This window comes from Symphalangus syndactylus, chromosome 5 (assembly GCF_028878055.3).
Source record: "Symphalangus syndactylus isolate Jambi chromosome 5, NHGRI_mSymSyn1-v2.1_pri, whole genome shotgun sequence".
Taxonomy (NCBI): Eukaryota; Metazoa; Chordata; class Mammalia; order Primates; family Hylobatidae; genus Symphalangus; species Symphalangus syndactylus.
In genome coordinates, this window is record NC_072427.2 from 24,447,694 (window position 1) to 24,469,837 (window position 22,144).

Genomic DNA, 22,144 nt, shown 5'->3' on the forward strand with positions numbered 1-22,144 from the left:
TTTGTAATACTTAAAACACAATCACATTGTACAGCTGTACAAAAACAGTTTTTCTTTATATGCTTATTCTATAAGCTGTTTATTTTTAATTTTTTTTAACTTTTTACACTTTTTTTTCTTAAAAACTAAGACCAGGCCGGACGTCGTGGCGCACACCTGTAATCCCAGCACTTTGGGAGGCTGAGGCGGGCAGATCACCTGAGGTCAGGAGTTTTGAGACAAGCCTGATCAACGTGGGAAAACCTCGTCTCTACTAAAAATACAAAAATTAGCCAGGCGTGGTGGCAAATGCCTGTAATCCCAGCTACTCAGGAGGCTGAGGCAGGAGAATTGCTTGAACCCAGGAGGCAGAGGTTGCAGGGAGCCGAGATTGTGCTATTGCACTCCAGCCTGGGCAACAAGAGCAAAATGCCATCTCAAACAAACAAACAAAAAACAAACAAACAAAAGACTAACACACACATTAGCCTAGGCCTGCACGGGGTCAGGATAATCACTATCACTGCCTTCCACCTCCACATCTTGTCCCACTGGAAGGTCTTCAGGGGCAATAACACGCACGGAGGTGTCATCTCTTACGGTAACAGTGCCTTACCCTGGATGCCTCCTGAAGGACCTGCCTGAGGCTGTTTTACAGTTAACATTTTGTTTTAAATAAGCAGAAGTATACCCTAAAATAATGATTTTAAAAATATAGTAAATACATAAGCCAGTAACAGTCATTTAATATCAATATCAAATATGTACTGTACATAATTGTATGTACTATACTTTTATACAACTGGCAGTGCAGCAGGCTTGTTTACACCAGCATGACTACAAACGTGCAATGCATCATGCTACAATGTCCTAGGCCATAGGAATTTTTCAGCTCCAGTATAATCCTATGGAACCACTGTCATATAAGCAGTCCATCATTGACCAAAATGCCATTATGCGGCACATGACTACAATGTCAGATTCATCATATGGGATGACATGCAGAATCATGTGTACTCCCTTCCTCCCTGCCTTCCTTCCTCCCTCCCTCTGCTGGACACATTTACTTGAATTCCTATATCTTTAATGTGCATACTCCAATTTTAAGTAGTGAAGCTAGAACTGAAACTCAAATACCCTGACTCTAAAACCAGAGGCGTTTATTTGTTCGTCTGTTTGTTTTAAGCCCCACTGATGCAGGCTGGTTGAATTTATGACTGGTTGTTGATCTCTTAGGAAATGAGGAATTCTAGGGTGCTGGGTGGGGTGGGCTGGAAGAGCACTGATGCTTCAGGGCAGAGAATCCTCTTGGCAATGGATGTGTTCCAGTCCCCAAGTAGTGTTGTCTTTGTATCGTGGTGCTGTGAGCAGGACCCTGTGTACCGTTCTCATGCCTGCTTCTCTCCCCAGGGCAGTGACCATCTGCCTGAGGATTATTGCCAACATCCTGGTGCTTCTCTCACTGGCTGGGAGCATTTATCTCATCTACTTTGTGGTGGACCGGTCCCAGAAGCTGGAGCAGTCGAAGAAGGAGCTGACACTTTGGGAAAAGAATGAGGTACCCACTGCCATTTCCTGCAGCACCCTAGAAAAGAGACACAGCTGGGCACGGTGGCTCATGCCTGTAATCCCAGCACTTCGGGAGGCCAGGGCAGGTGCATCACTTGAGGTCAGGAGTTCCAGCCCAGCCTGGCCAACATGATGAAACCCCATCTCTACCAAAATCACAAAAATTAGCCGGGTGTGGTGGTGCACACCTGTAGTCCCAGCTACTCAGGAGGCTTGAGGCAGGAGAATCGCTTGAACCCAGGCGACGGAGGCTGCAGTGAGCCAAGATCACGCCACTGCACCCCAGTGTGGGCAACAGAGCGAGACTCTGTCTCAAAAAACAAACAAATAAAAAAAAAACGAGAGAGAGAGAGAGACAGAAAACTACCCTGCCTCTCTGTTCCTTATGTAAGTTAGGTGGGAATATCTCTAGGGAAAAACTTTAGTCCTCTTGTCCTAGAGCATTGACTATAAGGACTTTGAGCCAGAGAGGCAGCAATAGGACTTGGCAATTTTATTCGTCTTCTTTGGGAAAGAGTTTGATTCAAAAACACCTTCAAGCATTCACACCGTTCTCTAGCTTTGAGCCTCACCGACTGTGTTTTGCCTTTTGCACATCTGTTTCTTCACATCCATATTCCACATTCCTGCAGACTGGAATTAACAACTGCACTTCTTCCGTAGTATGGATTAAAGTTGACCAGGTGCCATTCGTGAATATTTAGGTAGTTTCTGAATATCTAAATGACAAATAATGCTTCCAGAACCAGCTCTACACAAATGGTTTGTTTTTTAAACAATCATTCTCCCCTCCAACCCCCATTGTGTTATTCCCATAAATAGAAAATCACCAAGTGAACGGTTAAGAACAATTTTGGAATTGTAAATATTCATTTTAAGACCATTGTCCTGAAAGGTTGGCCCAATTTATCTATACAGATTTGAAAGGCAGAAATAGCATAAAAAGCACCTCTCCGACCATTTCTATGAAAATTATTACCCCCTGTGGGGATTTAAAAAGAAAGGTGTGTAAGATGGTCATCAATTTACTGTGTGCATATTTATCAATGTACAGTAATTTATCAAAATCTAAGTCTACCCTAGATAATCTTTTCCCATGCCTCTATTTTATGCCAATTGAGTTACTGTGAGCTTGTATGTTTACAGATAGAAATATGATTTTTAAAGATATATTCAGAAATTATTTCTTATTTTATCTCAAACATCTTCTGTACCAGCTAAAACTCCTCTTTCTTCTGCTCTAAGTACAGAGAAACAAAAGCCAGGCATAATTCTCTAGATAATTAATCTTCCATGTACAGAAAGAATATTACATTAACTCTCAGGCTTGCCTTTTCTATTGGTAATAGTTGCAGTTATTTCCGTCTTCCATCCAAGGTCAGGGAAGTATAAATACTGTGAGATGGTAATTGGGGAAAATGTGGCAGAAATGCTAGTGAATCCTTTTTGTTTTTTGAGTCAAGGTTTCACTCTGTTGCCCAGGCTGGAGTGCAGTGATCCAATCACAGGTCACAGCAGCCTCGAACTTCTGGGCTCAAGAAATTCTTCTGCCACAGTTTCCCAACAAGCTGGGACCATAGGCATGTGCCACTTCTTTTTTTTCGGTAGAGATGGGGTCTTGCTGTGTTGCCCAGGTTGGTCTTGAATGCCTGGCCTCAAGCAATTCTCCTGCCTCAGCCTCCCAACGAGTTGGGACCATAGGCATGTGCTAGCTTTTTTTTTTTTTTGGTAGAGATGGGTTCTTGCTATGTTGCCCAGGCTGGTCTTGAATGCCTGGCCCTCAAGCGATTCTCCTGCCTCAGCTTCACAAGCCTCCCAAAGTGTTGGGTGTGAGCCACCGCACCTGGCCTAGTGAATCCCAAATGGCATGTATGAGTGTCCTCAGAACATTTAAGGAGAGTTCAAAAAAAAAAAAAAAAAAGGCCATGATAAAGTGGTGGCCGCCTTTTGAAAAAAGCTAATTAGCAGAGATTTGGGGGGATTTTCCATGGAGGATCCAAGGACCCTGTGGATACCCACTGATCCAATATTAGGGAAAGAGATCAAATGCACATGGCGAGGCTTGGTAGGGGGTCCTGGGAATGCCTGGCCCTGGCATGTGCTCTCTCAGCAGGTCAGTGTGGTAGTCTCCCTCGTCACCATGATAGCACCATCAGCCTTTGACCTCATTGCTGCCTTAGAGATGTACCACCCCAGGACCACACTGCGCTTCCAGCTTGCAAGGTACGATAGTCCTGCCCAGAAATGCCACCTGTGGCTCACCCATGTGCCCACCCACAGTGGAAATGTAAGTGCCTCAAGAGCCAGGGCTTGCTTCTTTTCTCTCAGACAATCAGCCCAGAACTTTACCTATGGATGCAACTCAAGAAAAGCATAACCTGAGGATGGATAGGTGAGGAACCAGGGGAAGAGGAGGAGGAAGGGAGGAGGAGGACCAGGATGACAAGGGTAGGAGAAATGGATGAAAAGGAATGAAGAAGAGGAAGAGGAGGAGGAGGAGGAGAAGGGAAAGGAAAAAAGGAAGAACAGGCAGAAAAAGAGGACACAAAAGGGAACCAAGGGTCGGGCGTGGTGGCTCATGCCTGTAATCCCAGCACTCTGGGAGGCCGAGGCGGGTGGATCACCTGAGGTCAGGAGTTCAAGACCAGCCTGATCAACATGGAGAAACCCTGTCTCTACTAAAAAAAATAAAATAAAATAAAATAAAAAATAGCTGGGCGTGGTGGCGCATGCCTATAATCCCAGCTACTCGGGAGGCTGAGGCAGGAGAATCGCTTGGCAGAGGTTGAGTCAAGGTTGTGGTGAGCCAAGATCACGCCACTGCACTCCAATCTGGGCAACAAAAGCGAAACTCCGTCTCAAACAAACAAACAATGAACAAAAGGGAACCAGGAAGAGGACTGGCAGTGTGTCTGGTTTTCCCCACTGTCCTGTTTTCCCCGTGGTTTAACTCTGAGTGGTGAGAGGGACCCATGTTGTTTTTCTAATGCAAGAAGAACAGTCAATGCTTTGTGAACAGTTCCCCCAAAGTACAGACTCAAAGAGTTCCTTGTAGATATGCCTGGAAGCTTTGCTAGGACGGTCAGTGGCTGTGACAGCAGGTGGTTGAGGAAGACCTGAGCAAGAGTAGGCTGATGCACCTGAGGGGACGTCCTGGGACACCTTCTGTGGGAGTCAGAACAGCCACACTCATTTTGAGCACTGGCTTTATCAGTATTTTCCTGAAAAATTTGCCTGTCCTCCCTGGAGTATGGTCTCTTCATCTACAAATTTAGCTACTGTAGGGCTGGGTGAGGCATTGTTAAACTGAATGTGGCAGAGGGAGGCAGTGAGAGCCCTGCTTACCTGCTCCCACCTTCACCCTGTCTACACTGGTTTCTCCCCGTTTCCTCTTGTAACACCTAATAACATTCTACAGAACTAATTTGCCACAGACCACTTTGGGAAGATTTGCTCTCATTCAGGAATTGGCAAACATCTCCCGAAGAGAACTAGATAGTAAATTTTGTGGTTTTGTGGGTCACACAGTCTCTATCACCACTACTCAACTCTAAGGTTCTAGCATGAAAGCAGCCACAGACCATATGGCAATGAACAGGTGTGGCCATGTTCCAATACAACTTTACTGACAAAAATAGGCAAGGGTACGGTTTGGTTTGAGGGCCATAATTTCCAACCCCTGAAATTCAACTGTCATTTCAAAGAGAGAAAACATGACTAGGAAGAGCATGGAGTTGGTCAAACCTTCATGGCCCAGGGTAGATCTGGGATGAGCCTCTCAGCCCCCTGGCTCCTATTCCTGGTTCTTTCTGCTCCACCCAACACGTCTTTTGACCTGCAAGAGAGAAGCTCCTTCCTCACTAGCAAGTATTGGGTGGAATCAATTCCATTATTGCATTTGGTCTAAAGGCAATGCTATTATATAAATTGGCCTCATTATTCATGTTGAAAACTAGAGAAACAGAGGCATCAGAGACTTCCCCCAGACAAATTAGGGCTAATTCTGGTAATAAGCATAAGACATACTATTTCAGTTCCATAACTCACCAGCAGACTATGTTACCTTCTATCCAAGGCACAGAGTGATGGTAATGCCAAGACAGCAGGAGAGGAAATGCATTCAATCCTTCCTTTGGCCAACACTTACTGAACACACACTGAGAGGCTTGCCTTGTACTCAGTACTGTAAATGCACTGTGCCCACGGGAATCCTGCCTCAATTCAGAGGGAGAGCCCATGTGAGTTACAATGCTGTCCCCTGGAGATGCCACTTTCCTGTTTCTCTGCCCACTGCCTGCACACGGGTGGTCAACTTTATACTTGAGGAGATGCGGAAGGCCTGGGGGGATGGTTTCAACTTGGAGTCTTTCCTCAAGATAAAGATGCTTTCCCACCAACTTTCTCAATTGGTTTCACGATTCTCTCATCAATTGGCTTCATTTTTCTCCAAGGGCTAAGTGTTGTCTCATTGAAGTGTGTATAAACCTGTCGTTTCCTTTCTCACTTTATTTTCCCAGACAGGTTTCCAGTAAGACCCAAGGCTTCATCCTGGGAAATTCCATGATGTGTTTCCCAAACCTTCCAGCACTGGGGAAGCTGACATCAAGTCTTTGATCATTGGCTGATCCAGACTGTTGCTGGCAGGTTCCATTCACTCCCAGTGGCTAACAGGGTGTAGCTGTACCCACAGCTTTTCAGTGCTTCTGAGGGGTCCAGCCTGTATTTCAGAAGCAGAGCATTGGGGTCCTAAAATTGCATTCTGCTGCTTTTTAATTGTGTGAACTTGAGCTGGTGACTTAGCTCCCTCTGCGCTTCAATACACTTGTCCCTTACGTGGGGATTATTACAGAGCTGTTGTGAGGATCAAATGAGATAATGCATGGGAAATCAATTCATAAACCAGAAAGCATGACTCATAAACCACACGTTAGGGCCCCACTTCCTAAACTCACACTTTCTGCTACACTAGTGTTTGTAAAGTACGGATCCAAGGATGGGCTATAGCAGAATCACCTGGAAAGGCTGTAAAACAATTTCCAGACCCCTTCCAGACCTACTAAGGGTAGATTCTGGAATTCTGTCTTTTTAAAAATGCCCTCAGGGTGATTCTAGAGGAAACCAAGTGTGGAAGGCACTGCCTTAATATATCCATGACAGTCTCTAGAACCATGTAGGGGCTCTAGAACTATGGACTTGTGTGCCATGGTCTTGTTTCTCAAGGTGGGCTTGTGGCTTTCAGGGTCCTTGTGTTGTATCTGGGAAATCTCTACAGCCTGATCATTGCTCTCCTGGACAAAGTTAACAGCATGAGCATTGAGGTGAGTGCCCATCCCAGATAGCTGCCTGCCCCACCTCTGCCCTCCCTGCTACCTCCTCCCAACACCAGGGTCATGATCGTGGACAGGATCACTGCTTATACTTGTACTCCATAATCATGTGCAAAACTTGACTTTGCTGGAGTCTTCTCAAGGTAAGAAGAGAAAAATTATCCCTGTTTCTCAGATAAAGAAACTCAGGCCACAGTGCCTGGCTAGTAAGTGATGGTGCTGGGATGAGAACTCCAGAATTTTTGACTCTTTGTATCATACTACCCCATCTCTTTGAATCCCATCAGGAAAAGGCTATCAACAGCTATTGCAAACAATCACAGGAAGAGCAGCAGGCCATGAGACTCGCTTAGAAAGTCAGGACAGAATAATCATTTCATGGGGAACAGTTCAGAGTGGACTTACTATCCCAGCCCAGCAGGAGTATCTGCTCCCAACCTAGAGTAGCTTTGGTGTCCACCTTTTTTTTTCTTTTTTGAGACAGGGTCTCGCTTTGTTGCCCAGGCTGGAGTGCAGTGGCACAATCACTGCTCACTGCAGCCTCAACCTCCCTGGGCTCAAGTGATACTTCCATCTCAGCCTCCAGAGTAGCTGGATCTAGAGCTGCGTGCCACCGCATCTGGCTTTTTTGGTTTTGTTTTTGTTTTTATAGAGATGGGGTTTCACCATGTTGCTCAGGCTGGTCTCAAACTCCTGGGCTCAAGCGATTCCCCTGCCTCGACCTCCCAAAGTGCTGGGATTACAGGTGTGAGGCATTACGCCCAGCCTGATGTCCACTTTCAACCTTCCCCACCTATAAGGATATCCTGAATGGTGGAGGAAAGGGAGGAAGAGAGTGGGTGCTCTTTTAGAGTTGTTTGCCCAAGGCATATCACACTAACATCAAATTTCAAGGCTTACAGGTAGATGAGGCCACAGAGAGTCATTTTTCTGCATCGGGGCTTTGAGGTTACATAGACCTGGGTCTTTACCTGACACTTACTAGCAGCGTGACCTTGAGCATTAGGCTTCAACTCAGTGAGTTTCAATCTCTTCATCTCAACATGGGGTAATAATCCTTATCTAAAGCTCTTGTGAGGATAAGTAGAGTTAACATGTGTTACCTAAAACAGTTTCTGACCCTTACTAGGGACGAATAAATACTATCCATTACACCTCTGTGTTACCTTATTGGGGCCAACTCTAGTCAAGTGGTAGTCTAGAAAGAGAAAGAGGATGAATGATTACTCCCAAGCAATGCAATGACACCCCTGGGGTCCATGATGGATTCTCATTTACAAATATGTGGACGGCCATTTTTCTTTCTCCCTTCCTTCCCTCCCTCTCTCTCTCCCCAGGAAATGGCTACCAAAAATAATACAAGTCATTGGATAGATTTCACCACCTTCTTTGCAACCAGGACAGCCCCTGAAGAAGAGAAATGGTCCACATCTCGGCCTGGAATGGGGCTCAGGAGAAACAACACATGGGCCTTGGAAGAGACCAGCATTTCAGCTTACACCATGCCTCTCATAAAGGCCAACAAGACTAGCCTCTACACTCAGAGTCCACAAGACCAGTGCTGGGAGACATACGTTGGTCAGGTGGTTCTCTTTACCCTTACAAAGCTCTGTCATATCCATCTCATCACTTAACCCCAGCAACTCTCTGAGCTGTCACTGCCCCATCTTATAGAAAAAAGAAAGAAAAGTTCAGTGAGGTTTATAATTTTCCAAGCCTCAAAATTAAAAAAGAAAAATAATCAGTACAAAGACTCAGGCAATATTGACCATGTGCTGGGTCCTGTTCTAAATGCTTGGTCCTCATAAGAGTCCTATTATTGTCACCCTTATAGGCACAGATGAGGCAACTGAGGCACAGTGGTTAAGTACTTGCCCAAGGACACAGATAGTAAAGAGCAGAATGAAGTCCTGAACCCAGTAATCTGCTCCAAAATCTGCACCCTTAACCATGTACAGAGAACCTCAACCCCAGGGTATTATCCCATGGAAATGAGTCACTGGCCTCGAGTCTCCTGCAGCTCAGAACCACAGACCTTAGATTCTTTCCTAGTTTCATGTGATGCTGGCCTCAGATATCAAAATTCGAATTCAAATTACCTAATATTTATTGAGCACCCATTATGTACCAGAAGCGCAGTCCTCTGCCCACTGAACTTACAAAGATGAGGAATGAAGTTGCCATTGGAGGGGCCCACTGGCTGGGGCCCACAGGAATGAACAGAGATTAGGAGCACCCTGAAGGAAGAGTGACTGTGGGAAGGGTGGGGCATGGTGGCATCCAGGGACACCCTGTGTTTCAGGAGATGCTGAAGCTCTCCATCATTGACATGCTCTTCACCGTGGCGAGCATTCTGCTCATAGACTTCTTCCGAGGACTTTTCGTGCGGTACTTAAGTGACTACTGGTGTTGGGATCTGGAAAGCAAGTTTGTAAGTAAAATGCTGTGTCTGTTGGGAAAGTTTACATGGCCAAATCTATCCTCTCTCATGCTGTGGCTGGGAAACAGTCCAGCATAGTTGAGGGGGACACATGGAAAGAGAATACAAGTGGGAAGAGGAGACGGGTACAGAAAGCTGAGCTTCTACTTCCTTTTTTTTTTTTTTTTTGTCTGTTTTTTGTATTTTTTGAGACAGGGTCTTACTCAAGCGATCCTCCTGCCTCAGCCTCCTGAGTAGCTGGGACTATAGGCACATGCCACCATGCCCAGCTAGTTTTAAAAATTTTTTGTAGAGATGAGGTCTCACTATGTTGCCCAGGCTGACCTCGAACTCCTGACTTCAAGTGATCCTCCTGCCTCAGCCTCCTGAAGTGCTGGGATTACAGGCATAAGCTACAATGCCCAGCCCCACCCCTTTCTTAACATTTACCATTTGCTGGGATGGCCCCACAAGCACTGATCTCTAAGTGCTCATAAGAGCAAAAAAGTCTATATAGGTGTCTGTAATTAATTGGTTCATGCAAAGAACTTTGGAACTTGTTTAATGCATAAGTTTATTTTCTCTTGTAGCCTGAATATGGAGAATTCAAAATAGCTGAGAATGTGCTACATTTAGTCTACAACCAAGGAATGATTTGGTAGGTATCAAAATTTCTTCTTGCCTTTGCTTACATCTCATCTGGGCTAAGATTTTAATTTACTTAGTCTGGATGGGACACGACCATAATAAACACAGTTATATAAGCATTAAGAAGGGATGTTTCCAAGAGAATTATTTCACATGTATGTTACTTTTATTAACGGTTTCCTAAGAATTTTGCAGGAAGAAATTAAAAAGAAAATAATCCATGTTTAAGCTACTATTGGTCACAGCCGAAAAAAATCTGCACAGAAACCGGTAGAATACACTCTTAGGGAGGACTGGGGGACGGCTGGGAGGAGAGGCTACTTCTCCTTAGTGAGGACTTCAGGAGTGGCTGCGGGGCACCTTGGCCAGTCTGTCCTCGCTCGCCACCCTCCCTCCATTTCTTCCTAATTTTCACGTAGACACTGGGCCCAGGAGCACAGCCATCCCCTAGACTGCAGACCCACCCTTGGGGAGGCAGGAAATAGGGAAGTCTGTTCACCCATGGCACCTCCCAGGCCACGGCAATCCTGTCCTTGGAGACACTGAGGAGCTGATTTTACCTGCTGGACCAGAATAGTGCTATTTGTTAAAACACAAGCAAACAAACAAACAAACAAAAAAGAAGAACTTGGGACATTCCATACATCCAGAAAACACTCTCTTCATAATCATTCAGTAAAATACATGGCAACTGAGAGGTACAAAGTAATATGCCTCCTGTCAAATTCTTAGAGTCCACTGTATTTTGCAAAATATCTTTACAAATACAGTATTGAAAATAATATGTGACATTTATTTAATAGTGCTAGATATCAAGTGCTTTTCTACTTGATACACTGTATCAGTAGTAACTGATTTAATCCTTATAGTAAACCCTGAAGTAACTACTTTTATTTTCCCCTTTTTAAAGATGAGAATACTGAAGTGCCGAGAAGCTAAGTGTCTTACCTAACATCCAACAGATAATGACAACTGAACATTTCTTGTTAGAAACATTTTACTTATGAAACATATTCTTATGTCTATGTTTATTTTCATACCACTAAATCCAAATTCCACAAGTATTAGATTGAATCCGTATTCAATATAAACTGATTTAGACTTAAGTCTGAAGACATGGGTTTTGTCGCCTAGTTGACATTTCTTTTCAGGGTGACCATAAGTCCCAGCTTCCCTGGGATGATCTGGTTCTTGCCTTTGGGCTCAGTTCTTTCATTCCCCAAATCTCCCAGGTTTGGATGATATAGGGTCAGCCTTAGCAACATGTCTTTGCTTTCCCCATATCTGCCCTTGTTGTCTATCAACTGGATATTTACCTCTCCTCTCACTATTGCAGAAGAGTAAACAAACTGAAATGTGTGAGGATGCTTAATGCTATATCCAGCAAAACTAGGTGCTCAACATATGTTGATTAAACCTGAAAGGCAGTAATTTATTAACACAGTCCTCATCATAGACAAGCAAAAACAGGAGCTGGCCCTAAACAGTAGTTATCCATTATTTGCCTCCTTTTTCCTTTGCTCAGCTGTGAAAAGAGAGACAAACAGTTGTCCTTTGCAAATGTAATATTTTAAAATAGGATCAATACCCACCTTCAGTGACTTGTCTTATCTTTAGAAGGTGGAGGGTCGTGGTCTCGGGACTTCAGGGGCTTTTCCAGTTCTTTAAGCATAGGGTGTAACCCCCAAAGTCTCAGAACCATGTTCCTGCATGGGGCTTCCACAGTCCTGGGAGACAGGCTGGAAGAGAACACATGCAAACTGGCCTTCCTCGTGGTTCCAGGATGGGGGCCTTCTTCTCCCCATGTCTCCCAGCATTCAACGTTCTCAAACTCATTGGGCTCATGTACCTGAGGAGCTGGGCTGTGCTGACCTGCAATGTGCCCCACCAGCAAGTATTTCGAGCCTCAAGGTAAGAATAAGATCTGATCATGCAGATAACTGATCAGATATATATATATATATATATATACATATATATATATATATATATATATAAAATCCATGCCTGCCTTACACAGGGGTCCTCTAGCAAGGGGTCCCCCCAACTCTCTTCCTGTCAAAATCTTGCCTGTCCTCCAATTTTATCTCCTCCAAGAGCCATTTCCAATGTCTTACTCTTTAAATGAATCGTTACTCCTCTTGAACTCATGACACTTTTAAAATGTTTTGCCAAAGTTTAATAATCCTTTAGAAAAAAGTACACAAATCATAAATGTTTAGCTTGATGAGTTTTCAAAAACTGAACACAAGGCACTCAGATCAAAAAACAAAACACAAATGGCACCCAGAGCATGCCGACTTGCATGTCATTCTAATCACTGCCAACTTCTAATGGCATAATTAGGCTTGCCTGGCTTTTACTTGATGTAAACGTAATCACACACACACGGTATGTGCTCCTTTGTGCTCAACTGCTTACACTCAACATTGTGTCTGTGAGATTCACCTCGCTGAGAAAATATACCCCAATTTCTTTATCCTGGCTCCTGTTGACAGGCATGTAGATTGCTTCCAGCTGTTACCCATAATGAGTAATGCTGCCTTGAACATCCTAAGTATTTTGTTGCATATATACCTTGGAATGCAATTGCTGGGACACAGGGCATGCATATGTTCACCTTTAGCAAATAGCACAAAAAAGTTTTCTAAAATGAACACCCCATTTTACATGTCTAGCAGCATTATATGAGAGTTCCAGTTGTTCTATAACCTTGCCAACACTTATTCTTTTATCTGTTTTAATTGTAGCCATTTTGGTGAATTCATAACACATTCTACATACTTTGATTCAGTTATTTTACTTTGACATAATGGTTATGTGTGTCTATATCAGTGGCTTTCAAACTTTTTGCTCATGACCTACTTGACAATGCATTTACATTTTATCTGATGATAGTACACATATATTAATACATTCAGAGATATGTTTTGATATATTTATATAGGTTGTATATATGTGTATGTATATTTATTATATGTATGTATGTGTGTCTGTGGATAGAGAAAGAAGTTTCACAACCTATCACTCTCTTACTACATTCTGTGGTCTCTGAAATTTTCTATTCTTTTAGTCAAGTTTTTTTCATGAGAGAGAGAGAGACAGAGAATCAGACCAACAGAGAGTACTAGTTGAAAGTAACTAGATTGACCCCTCATTCTCTTTTCTGAACTGTGTACAGGGCCTTGCACACCAAACAGGTCTAAGCTGCCCTCAGGGGAGCCCTGGGCATCCAAACTCCCTGACACTAGCTTAGGGCTCAGAGACCAGGGCTTAATCAGGCAGAACACATACCCTGGGCAGCCACATGCAGAGTGGATAAGAGGTTGCGTGCAAATCACACCCAAGTGAGAGAGTCAGGAATCATAAACAAAAGCACCAAACCATCCCGAGCCGTAAGAGACAAGTTCAAGCCTGGGAATAGGAGAGGGAACCATTAGGTAAGGACCCAGATGGATGGCAATGCTTCTAAGATTTTTCCATAAATTGAGTTTACAGTGTGGAACTCCTGGGTGCCAGGGTGAGTTCACCAACCTCATGGTTTAAGGTGAACAGGTGCTCAGCAAATGTTATTAGATGAACAGGTTGGGTGGGAGATCTCTGAAGTTCCTTTGAATGCTGATTTCTAAGTTTCTAAGCTGCATGTGACCCTATGACAGATCCATTCATAGGTAACCCTGACAGGAGGATTTTGTTTGCAAAGAGTCAGGGCAACCGTTTCTGTGGCAGCTCTTTGGGCATATGCAACCCTGGCAACTGGCTATGGAGTGAACTTAATGCATGACATCTGATTTATCTGCAGATCCAACAACTTCTACTTGGCAATGCTCCTGTTTATGCTGTTTCTGTGCATGCTGCCAACCATTTTTGCTATTGTCCGATACAAGCCATCTCTAAACTGTGGGCCATTCAGGTAAGTTTCGTTCCCAGCTCTGCCTGGAGCGACTGACAGCTGTAAGGGAATTAAATCACATTGAACTGAATTATCCTCCAAGCTCACAGAGCAGGTAAACAGGATAGAAAGATTGCAAACCCACATGTTTTAAATCCAAGACCAGTGCTCTTTCCTTAATAGAAGGCTGCCCTTAGTATAATCATCTCTGTGCTCATGTTAAAAAAACATAATCCTTTTAAAGTGAAAAAGAGAAACAGCATTGCTCTGTGCTAGAGGACATTCTACCTGGTCAAAACACAGAAAGCTTTTATTAAAACACAGTGCACAGCACTTTTTTCCTATATTATCCAGCTGTATTCAAGCAAAACCCTCTAGTATCTTCATCTAGCATTCAAGTCAGCTTTGTTACAACATGTAATATTTAGTCTACCTTAGTGTACACGATTAGAACACACACATACATGCAATGTGATTCATGACCCCATCTTCCACCTCCATATTAATTAGATATGAAGTCATTTGAGGAATGTTATGAATTGGCCTCCAGGCATCCAGCCATTTTCTGATGTCTTGCAGCATCTTTCTGCCAAGAGCAATAAAATCTGGAGTTATGTTTTTCTTTCTCACAGTGGACAAGAGAAAATTTACGACATTGTGTCAGAAACGATTGAGAAAGACTTTCCCGTGTGGTTTGGCTCCGTGGTTGGGCACATCAGTAGCCCTGTGGTCATCCTGCCCGCGGTACTCCTGCTTTTGTGAGTACCACACCTGCCAGCTTTGGAGGGACTTCTGTGTGTTTGGCAACAAGAAAACGCTGCTTTCCAATAATTATATAACATTTATTAGTTCATTCAAAAATCACTTAGGCTTAGAGCCTGATGATCTCAACAGGGACTCTGAGTCACCACCAGAGGCACATGAGGCACAGTGCCATGGAGACACAGCCACTGGGTCTCAGCGAGGGGCGGTGAGGGAGCACTCCATTGCCATTGAGGTGGTTATTGATCCATCAACACCATTTGGTCAATTACTGTGATCACTAGAATGGGGCTGAATGCCATTATCATTTTCTAGAAACTTAAATAATCCTGAAAAGGAATTTCACAACTCAGCTGAGTAGCTTTGGCTTGTTTTGGTTTAAAGGAAAAAAAAAAAAGTGAGCGGATCCTGTACTCATAGCTTGATAGACTGCAAAATTTCTCCCCCATTTTCAGGTCTTCCTTATTGCTATCACCAGTGCAGAATTCCAGGTCAACGAGGGTGCTGTGGAAAGCCAGGAAAAGAAAATAAAAGCAGCTCCTTCCCAGTGCTCACTGGCTTGAGAATTTGCTGATACATTTTGTCCATAGTGGAGGGTCAGTGGGTAGCCCGCATCTGGCCTGGGAGCCTCTCATTCCTGCCAACTGTCTGCAGGGAATGTGGTCTGAAAAGCAGAAAAGCGAGTTGCAGTCCAATCATTGTCCTGTGTTGTTCTGTCCTAGCATGCTCATCTATTATCTCCAGAGCATCGCACGGTCTCTAAAGCTCAGCAACCACCAGCTCAAAATGCAGATCCAAAACGTAAGTATTTCATGAACTTTGCTATTACGAATATGTGTCAACCACATGACTGAGATCTCGCCAGCGTGGGAATACAAGTGAGGTCACATCTTCAAGGTTCTGTGACTCTTGGCCACCCACTATGGTGCAAGGCCACCAATCCCCAGATGTCCAAGAGTTATTTCTAAGGATACCCAGGGATGGCTCACCTTTGCTAGGAAGAAGCCTGCTCCTGTTTTTCTTCCTCCTCAAGGGGCCTTGCTGCTGCCTCGAGCCTTTCAGTGCCCCTCCTGTGACCACACCAAGCCCTCAGTGTGCCGGGTACTTCTGTGAGCTCTGGTAGATTGGTAAGGGAAAGGGCCCCTTCCCAATCCTTGTCAACTTGGGCATCTGAGCCCAGCAGCACTGTTTGTCCCTAAAGCCTCACCTCTTTCATATCCTTTAGATGTGGCTGTCATTACCTTCTCTCCGTGGGGCTCAAACTCTATCTCTCAGAGCAGTCCCAGGGAGACACACACTCCCAAAACTTCCACAATTTCTCCTCCTCCGCATAACCCAGGTGTTCCCTTAGTGCCCTGCGTCCTCCAGACCCCGAGGAAGGATCCCAGGACTTGGATGAGGCCAGTGAGGCTCCCAAAGCACCACATTTAAGGAGGCTCTGTAAGCGTAATGCTGACTCTGTCCTTTCACAACCCTGAAAATAAGTGCCTCCTTAAATTTGGCACCCCAGATGCCTCACTGACCTCCCCCATGCAAAAAAACTCCTTCCATTTCTATCAGAAAAAAAGAAAAACTTCCCATGAACATCAATTCATGCAAAGAAACACATATTAGCTTCTAATTCGAAATTCATCTGGAGTTACAAAGGCCATTTTGGTGGAAACATACATCTCCAGTGTTGCTGATCTATATTTTTTTCTTTGTCATTCAGGTAAACTATTATGGGCAGAATCTAAACATGGTCTATTAATTAGCTGTCCCTAAATAAAACTGGCTAGGCATAAAACTTCAGCTCTCAGGTATCTGCATTTATCCACTCAAATAACAGGCCCGAGCCCAGAGCATACCATCCATAGGGGGCAATAGTAGTCCAGTCATGGTCCAAGGTAAGAACTATGGCATGTCAATCTTTTTCTCTTCCCCCAGGAATAATATTTGTTACTGCTTCCTGCCAAAGCCAAAACAAACATGCATATCATTTGCATTTTAGGCAAGATCAGAGGATAAGAAAAAGGTTGCCCAGATGGTAGAAGGTGAGTATTTCCATTTTGTTGTTGTTGTTGTTTTGTTTTGTTTTGAGGCAGAGTCCTGCTCTGTCGCCCAGCCTGGAGTGCAGTGGCGTGATCTCGGCTCACTGCAACCTCCACCTTCTGGGTTCAAGTGATTCTCCTGCCTCAGCCTCCTGAGTAGCTGGGATTACAGGTGCATGCCATCACACCTGGCTAATTTTTATATTTTCACCATGTTGGTCAGGCTGGTCTCAAACTCCTGACCTCATAATCCAACCACCTTGGCCTCCCAAAGTGCTGGGGTTACAGGTGTGAGCCACTGCGCCTGTCCTAATATTTTTTTTTAAATGCAGAGATCTGCTGTCTCAGTTAGTGGGCATTTAAAAATACAGGCATTCAAAGTAGTTTGCGGTATACTACCAATAAAAATTCCTGATAACCTGTGTTTTTTCATCAGTAACTATGCACAATAAAATAAAATCTAGGGATGTAAATGTTGTTTTAAATCTTCAATTTTTATATCATATCCAGGCCCATGAATAATCCCAAAACATGTGTAAAATCAGAAGGAAGTATCGAAGTAGGAGAGGAAAAGCAGCACATTCATGTGGATGAAAGCCCGAAGAATCTCTTTATCTGGGTCACTTTTGTGTAATTCCTCTCCGTGGCCCATCTCTTCCTTGCAATGTTCCCTCCCAGGTCCCTTCCCTGAGCCTCCTTAGGTTCTGTCCTGTCCCTGCAGAGCAGGGAGAATGGAAGCATGTGGCGTGGAAGTCTGCTGAAGGGAAGAAAGTGGGCAAGGGCAGCTCAAAGGAGATGGATCTGTTTCTCAGGACCACTAACACAGTGCTGTGAGCCAGAAGGCTCATTGGGCACCATTAACATGGCACAGCCTACATGAATGAGAATGGGACCCAGAAGGGCTCTAGGGGCTAGCTCTCACAGCTGTTGCAATACTTCACTAGTTGGAAGGGACCTATTCCTCTCCAGAAAAATGCCTGAGCAAGAGCTCTAAGGCCTAAGGATTATGCTTGCTTGCTCCATCAGCTTTTCAGAGAGAAGCCTACAATTGATAATGATCACTGAAAGTGGCTGTGGCTCACGCCATAAAATGCCTCTGTAATTGTCATCGCTTATTTGCCAATTAAGCATAATTAAATTTAGTTCAGGTCACCTTCAAAAGCCAGAATCCACATAGACTGTTTCAGGATAACAATAGCATTGTCCAATGTTCATTTTCCAGCTCAAGACCACATCTTTTTTCAGAATGCATGTGAACTGTTTCCAAAGAATCATAATTGTTGTGTAAGCTTTATTATCTCCATTGAATAGATAAGGAACTGGAGGCCCAAAGCTGTTAAGTACTTGCTTTGCCTCATGGGAGCATCAGATGGAGCACTGTAAAGCCTTGTGTTCACTTGATTCCTCCTACACTCCCAGCTCCAACTTTCAGGGATGAAATCATTTGAAATACAGAATGTTTGTTGCCCACTGGTTAGGTGTATTTGTAAGTGCACTCAATTGTTTGCGGACCAACTCTTGGATGTCATAAAACTCTTGCAACTCAACTCATCTGAAGGTGTCACCTGCTCAGTGACACTTGTCTTCTCACACCTCCCTCTCCCTGCAGCCCGAATCCAGACCCAGGAAGAAAGCACCAAGAAGCTTCCAAACGACAGTGATCTTACCAGCCAGCTGTCCTCAGCGCACTCGGGCACACCCCAAAACAACGGCAACGTGACCCATTTTGACTCAGGGAGCAGCAAGAGTGGCAGGATAGAGACAGTCGCACAGTCCATGCCCCAGAGCCCCAGGCCAGGGGACAGGGCTCCTAGCTCACCTCTCCCTGGGGTCTCCAAATCCAGGCAAGAGCATGAAACTAACAGGTGAGGCTCCACTGCAACACAGATTAAAACCTGGAATGTGAGAGATTTGAAGGCCTCAGCAGCTTCGGGAGGCCAAGGCCATTAAATTCTAATTCTCCCAGAAGGCATGGGTCAGGAGACTGTGACAGCTGGTACTGAGAAGAAATGGAGGCGGGGTGGGGGTGTGAAAGTTTATCGAACAGGACAAATTCTTCCTTCTAGGTTATCTGCCATTTAACTTGTAAGCAAACCTTCCAGCCAACCTAGGATAAACATTTGTCTAGGCTAAGAAAATAACTTTATTTTTTAGTTCCACACTGGCCATATTATTGGCAAGATCTTCCAAATTTTAGCTCTAGTCTGGTCAAGTTATTGGCAAGACCATTTATGCATTACATGTGGTCAAAGAAAGTAGTAGATCCCTTCTTTAATGGAGGTAGGACCCCTGGAAAGATGAAGGGGATAGAACTGCAGTGGCCCAAACTCATATGCAGAATTATATTTGATCTGAATGTAGCACAGCAAAAGCAATATAGATAAAATACAGAGGCTCTCTTTTTTAAAGATAATGACTAAGTTAGCAAAGAACTTGAAGTCTTGTTAAATAAGGAGCTGTCTGCATGTCTCTGTGGGGTCTTGACAAGGAGAAAGGGTTCAAACACTCCTTGGGAGGCCACTAGGGGTCAAACTACAGCCACCATACAGATTCAAGCCTTTATCAGGAAGAACTTTTTTTTTTTTTTTTTTTTGAGGCAAGAGTTTCGCTCTTGTCACCCAGGCTAGAGTGCAGTGGTGCAATCTCAGCCCACTGCAACCTCCACCTCCCAGGTTCAAGCAATTCTCCTGCCTCAGCCTCCCGAGTAGCTGGGATTACAGGCATCTGCCATCACACCTGGCTTTTTTTTGTATTTTCAATAGAGACCGGGTTTCACCATGTTGGCCAGGCTGGTCTCAAACTCCTGACCTTAAGTGATCCACCTGCCTTGGCCTCCCAAAGTTCTGGGATTACAAGTGTGAACCACTGTACCTGGCCAGGGAAGAACTGTTTAATATGTACAACTCCCCTCTACCCACCAGTGGAAATTCAGAGAAGTGCTTGAGAAGTCAGACAGCTGCTTAGCAGAAAGGATGAGAAACTGTGTTCCTAACATGTGCTTCACAGACACTAGTCCCACTATGTGCCTCTTGACACAAAGAGGGCTCTGTGATGAAATACACTAGCACAACACCCCTTGCTCTGCACTCTTCATGGAGACTCACGTGTACATCACTGATTTAGGGTTCTGAAAATTCCAGCAGTAAACTGTTTAGCCCAGTCCCCCAAATGTCTCTGTGCACACAATCCACAGAACACCCATTAAACAGTTGGAACCAGCCTCAGTGAAAATGCTCCGAGAACTGCTCACAGCTCAGTCCTCAGGTGTGGGGCTCTGAGACCACCAAGGCCACAGCTACTTAACTGCCCCTGTCTTACAGGTATCTGCATGGTCTGTGTGCAAGCACCAGTGACCTTCACAGGAACAGATCGCGCACACCTATGACATTTACAACGCGCATCGAAGATGTACACTCAGAACCTCTTTTCCGAAAAGACTTTCAGCAAATCAACCCTTCTAACTGTGGACCACAGGCCTCGACTTTGCTGGCACAGGGTCCCAGGCCCCACACCCCCAGATACTATGTCATTAATGAACGTGACTCTTACAAGAAAAAACATCTAAATGTCTGGCCAGAAAGACATTTCAAGATAGATGCTTCAGGTGACATTGTGGAGCTGTACCCCAGGAACGTGCGACAATATGCATCCCGGGTCCCCCGCCAGCCTCCCTCCCCACAGCTGAGTGAAGAAGAGGAGGAGACGCCAAGGAGAGATTGGATCAAATGGTCTCTTCCCCCACGCTCCCTGATAGACCTCCGTCGGGCTCCTCATTTTTATATTGGGGAGAGGTCTGAAAGTCAGACCCTGGCTCCCGAGCCCCAGGGGAGGGTGCACTACAAGTCGTGGAATGAAGATTTTGAGGGTCACCTTGAGAGGCCAGCCTGTGTGCCCAAAAAGCCACGATCCCGGAATTTCCGATACCCACAGCCCCCTCTGAAGCCCAGAGGGAAGCCAAGGTTCGAGCCATCCCTCACGGAATCTGACTCCGTGTCGGCAGCATCCAGCAGTGACCAGCAGAACAGCAGCACTGACCAGTACTTGCAGGTCACCCACAGCCAGGGCAGGTTCCCGAGGTCCGTGGACCAGCCCAGCAGGAGGAAGGCCAAGTCAGGGCAGGAGCTGACCGTGGATCTGGATGACTTGATTTGTTCAAATGTCTAGGCTTCTTCCAGTGTCCCGTTCCTAGAGGTCAGGCCCCTGTTAGAGTGCTGGGCCAGCACATGGCATCTCCCTTTCTGGAAAAAGAGGTGAACACATGTGTTAGAGACCTGAGGGGCATGGCCAGCGGCTGCTAGCTGAGGCCCTGAGGCTGACAGGGCTACAGATACCTATTTTACAGCTACTGTTAGCCAAATGTATCCGAGTTAGGTGGCACCAAAGTATGTCACCAGCAGTGAATCATCACGGATCTGCAGCAACCTCAATACCTGCCTCCTCAGAAGAAAGAATTTGGCAGAGGGGCTCAAGACAGAAGGAGAGACTGAGGCAAGTTTAGAGCAGGCATGAAAGTTTACTGAAAAGCTTTGGGGCAGGAATGAAAGAACGTAAAATATACTTAGTAGAGGACCAAGCAGGCGACTTGAGAGATCGAGTGCACTGTTTGACCTTTGACTTGGGGTTTTACACGTTGGCGTGCTTCCGGGGTCTTGCGCTACTTCTCCCCACGATTCTTCCCTTTCTTCCCTTGGGGTGGGCTGTCCGCATGCGCAGTAGTGGCCTGCAAGCGCTTGGGAGGGGAGCATGCGCAGTGTGTTTACTAGAGTTGTGCACATGCTCACTCGAGGTTCTTACCAGCAGACTGCTCCAGTTTGTCTCTTAGTGCGCATGTTTGAGCCCACTCGCTCAACTCCTGACCTTTTATGGGGAAGCTGCTGATCACCAGTTTCAGATTTTTTCTATCTATTGGGGAGATGGTCGTTCCCTGGTGCCAGCTGTGACCAATTATTATTTTAGAGAGACAATTAACAGCCACCTGACCATCACCTGATGGTCGCCTGACATTCCTGGGGGTTGTTTTGAAGAAGGAATGCATGAATTTTACAAGCATAATCAAAGACAACCAAAAATGTTTACTTTTTCCTTCAAAAACTAAGTGTAGTGTGGCTCCCCCGTAGTCTAAGTTAAAGGAGAATACTAACTGCCTGTTTTTCCTTCTGTGCTCCACGGGCCTTATCTGTACTTGCTAGTTACACATTCCTTGACGCTCAGCGACTTCCTGCTTCACCAGCCTAGCGCAGCTGCAAAGTTACAAGGTTGATGCAGAAACATGGTTTCCCAGGGATGTGGAACATGTAGTATAGATAAATGTAAAAGACTGATCAACTGCCTTTGCTCTCGCTTCTGTGAGTACGCTTCCTGCCTCACGTAACTCCCGGCCACTGACTGCTTAAAAGGTGGCTGCCTTCTTTGTCCAGGGTTCAGACTTTCCTGGACGCTAGTCCTACTGAGCCAGGTGATCACCTTTTAATAAAGACCTTTCCTGAACTCACTCTGTTCAGTGTCTCCCATCTTTGAT

At 45.0% G+C, this 22,144-nt stretch overlaps 1 protein-coding gene across 1 annotated transcript in view; it reads left to right on the forward strand.

Moving 5' to 3' along the window:
* The window catches only part of TMC3 (transmembrane channel like 3), a 40,449-nt gene extending 19,659 nt beyond the window's left edge, over nt 1-20,790 (forward strand). Inside the window, exons 10-22 of the mRNA XM_055277459.2 lie at nt 1,390-1,537; nt 3,662-3,771; nt 6,788-6,866; nt 8,213-8,458; nt 9,178-9,306; nt 9,885-9,952; nt 11,725-11,853; nt 13,745-13,855; nt 14,467-14,592; nt 15,319-15,397; nt 16,587-16,629; nt 18,236-18,491; nt 19,947-20,790. Coding sequence (XP_055133434.2) covers nt 1,390-1,537; nt 3,662-3,771; nt 6,788-6,866; nt 8,213-8,458; nt 9,178-9,306; nt 9,885-9,952; nt 11,725-11,853; nt 13,745-13,855; nt 14,467-14,592; nt 15,319-15,397; nt 16,587-16,629; nt 18,236-18,491; nt 19,947-20,790 — 2,368 coding nt within the window. The remainder of the gene's footprint in view (nt 1-1,389; nt 1,538-3,661; nt 3,772-6,787; nt 6,867-8,212; nt 8,459-9,177; nt 9,307-9,884; nt 9,953-11,724; nt 11,854-13,744; nt 13,856-14,466; nt 14,593-15,318; nt 15,398-16,586; nt 16,630-18,235; nt 18,492-19,946) is intronic.
* Nucleotides 20,791-22,144: the final 1,354 nt, after the last annotated feature.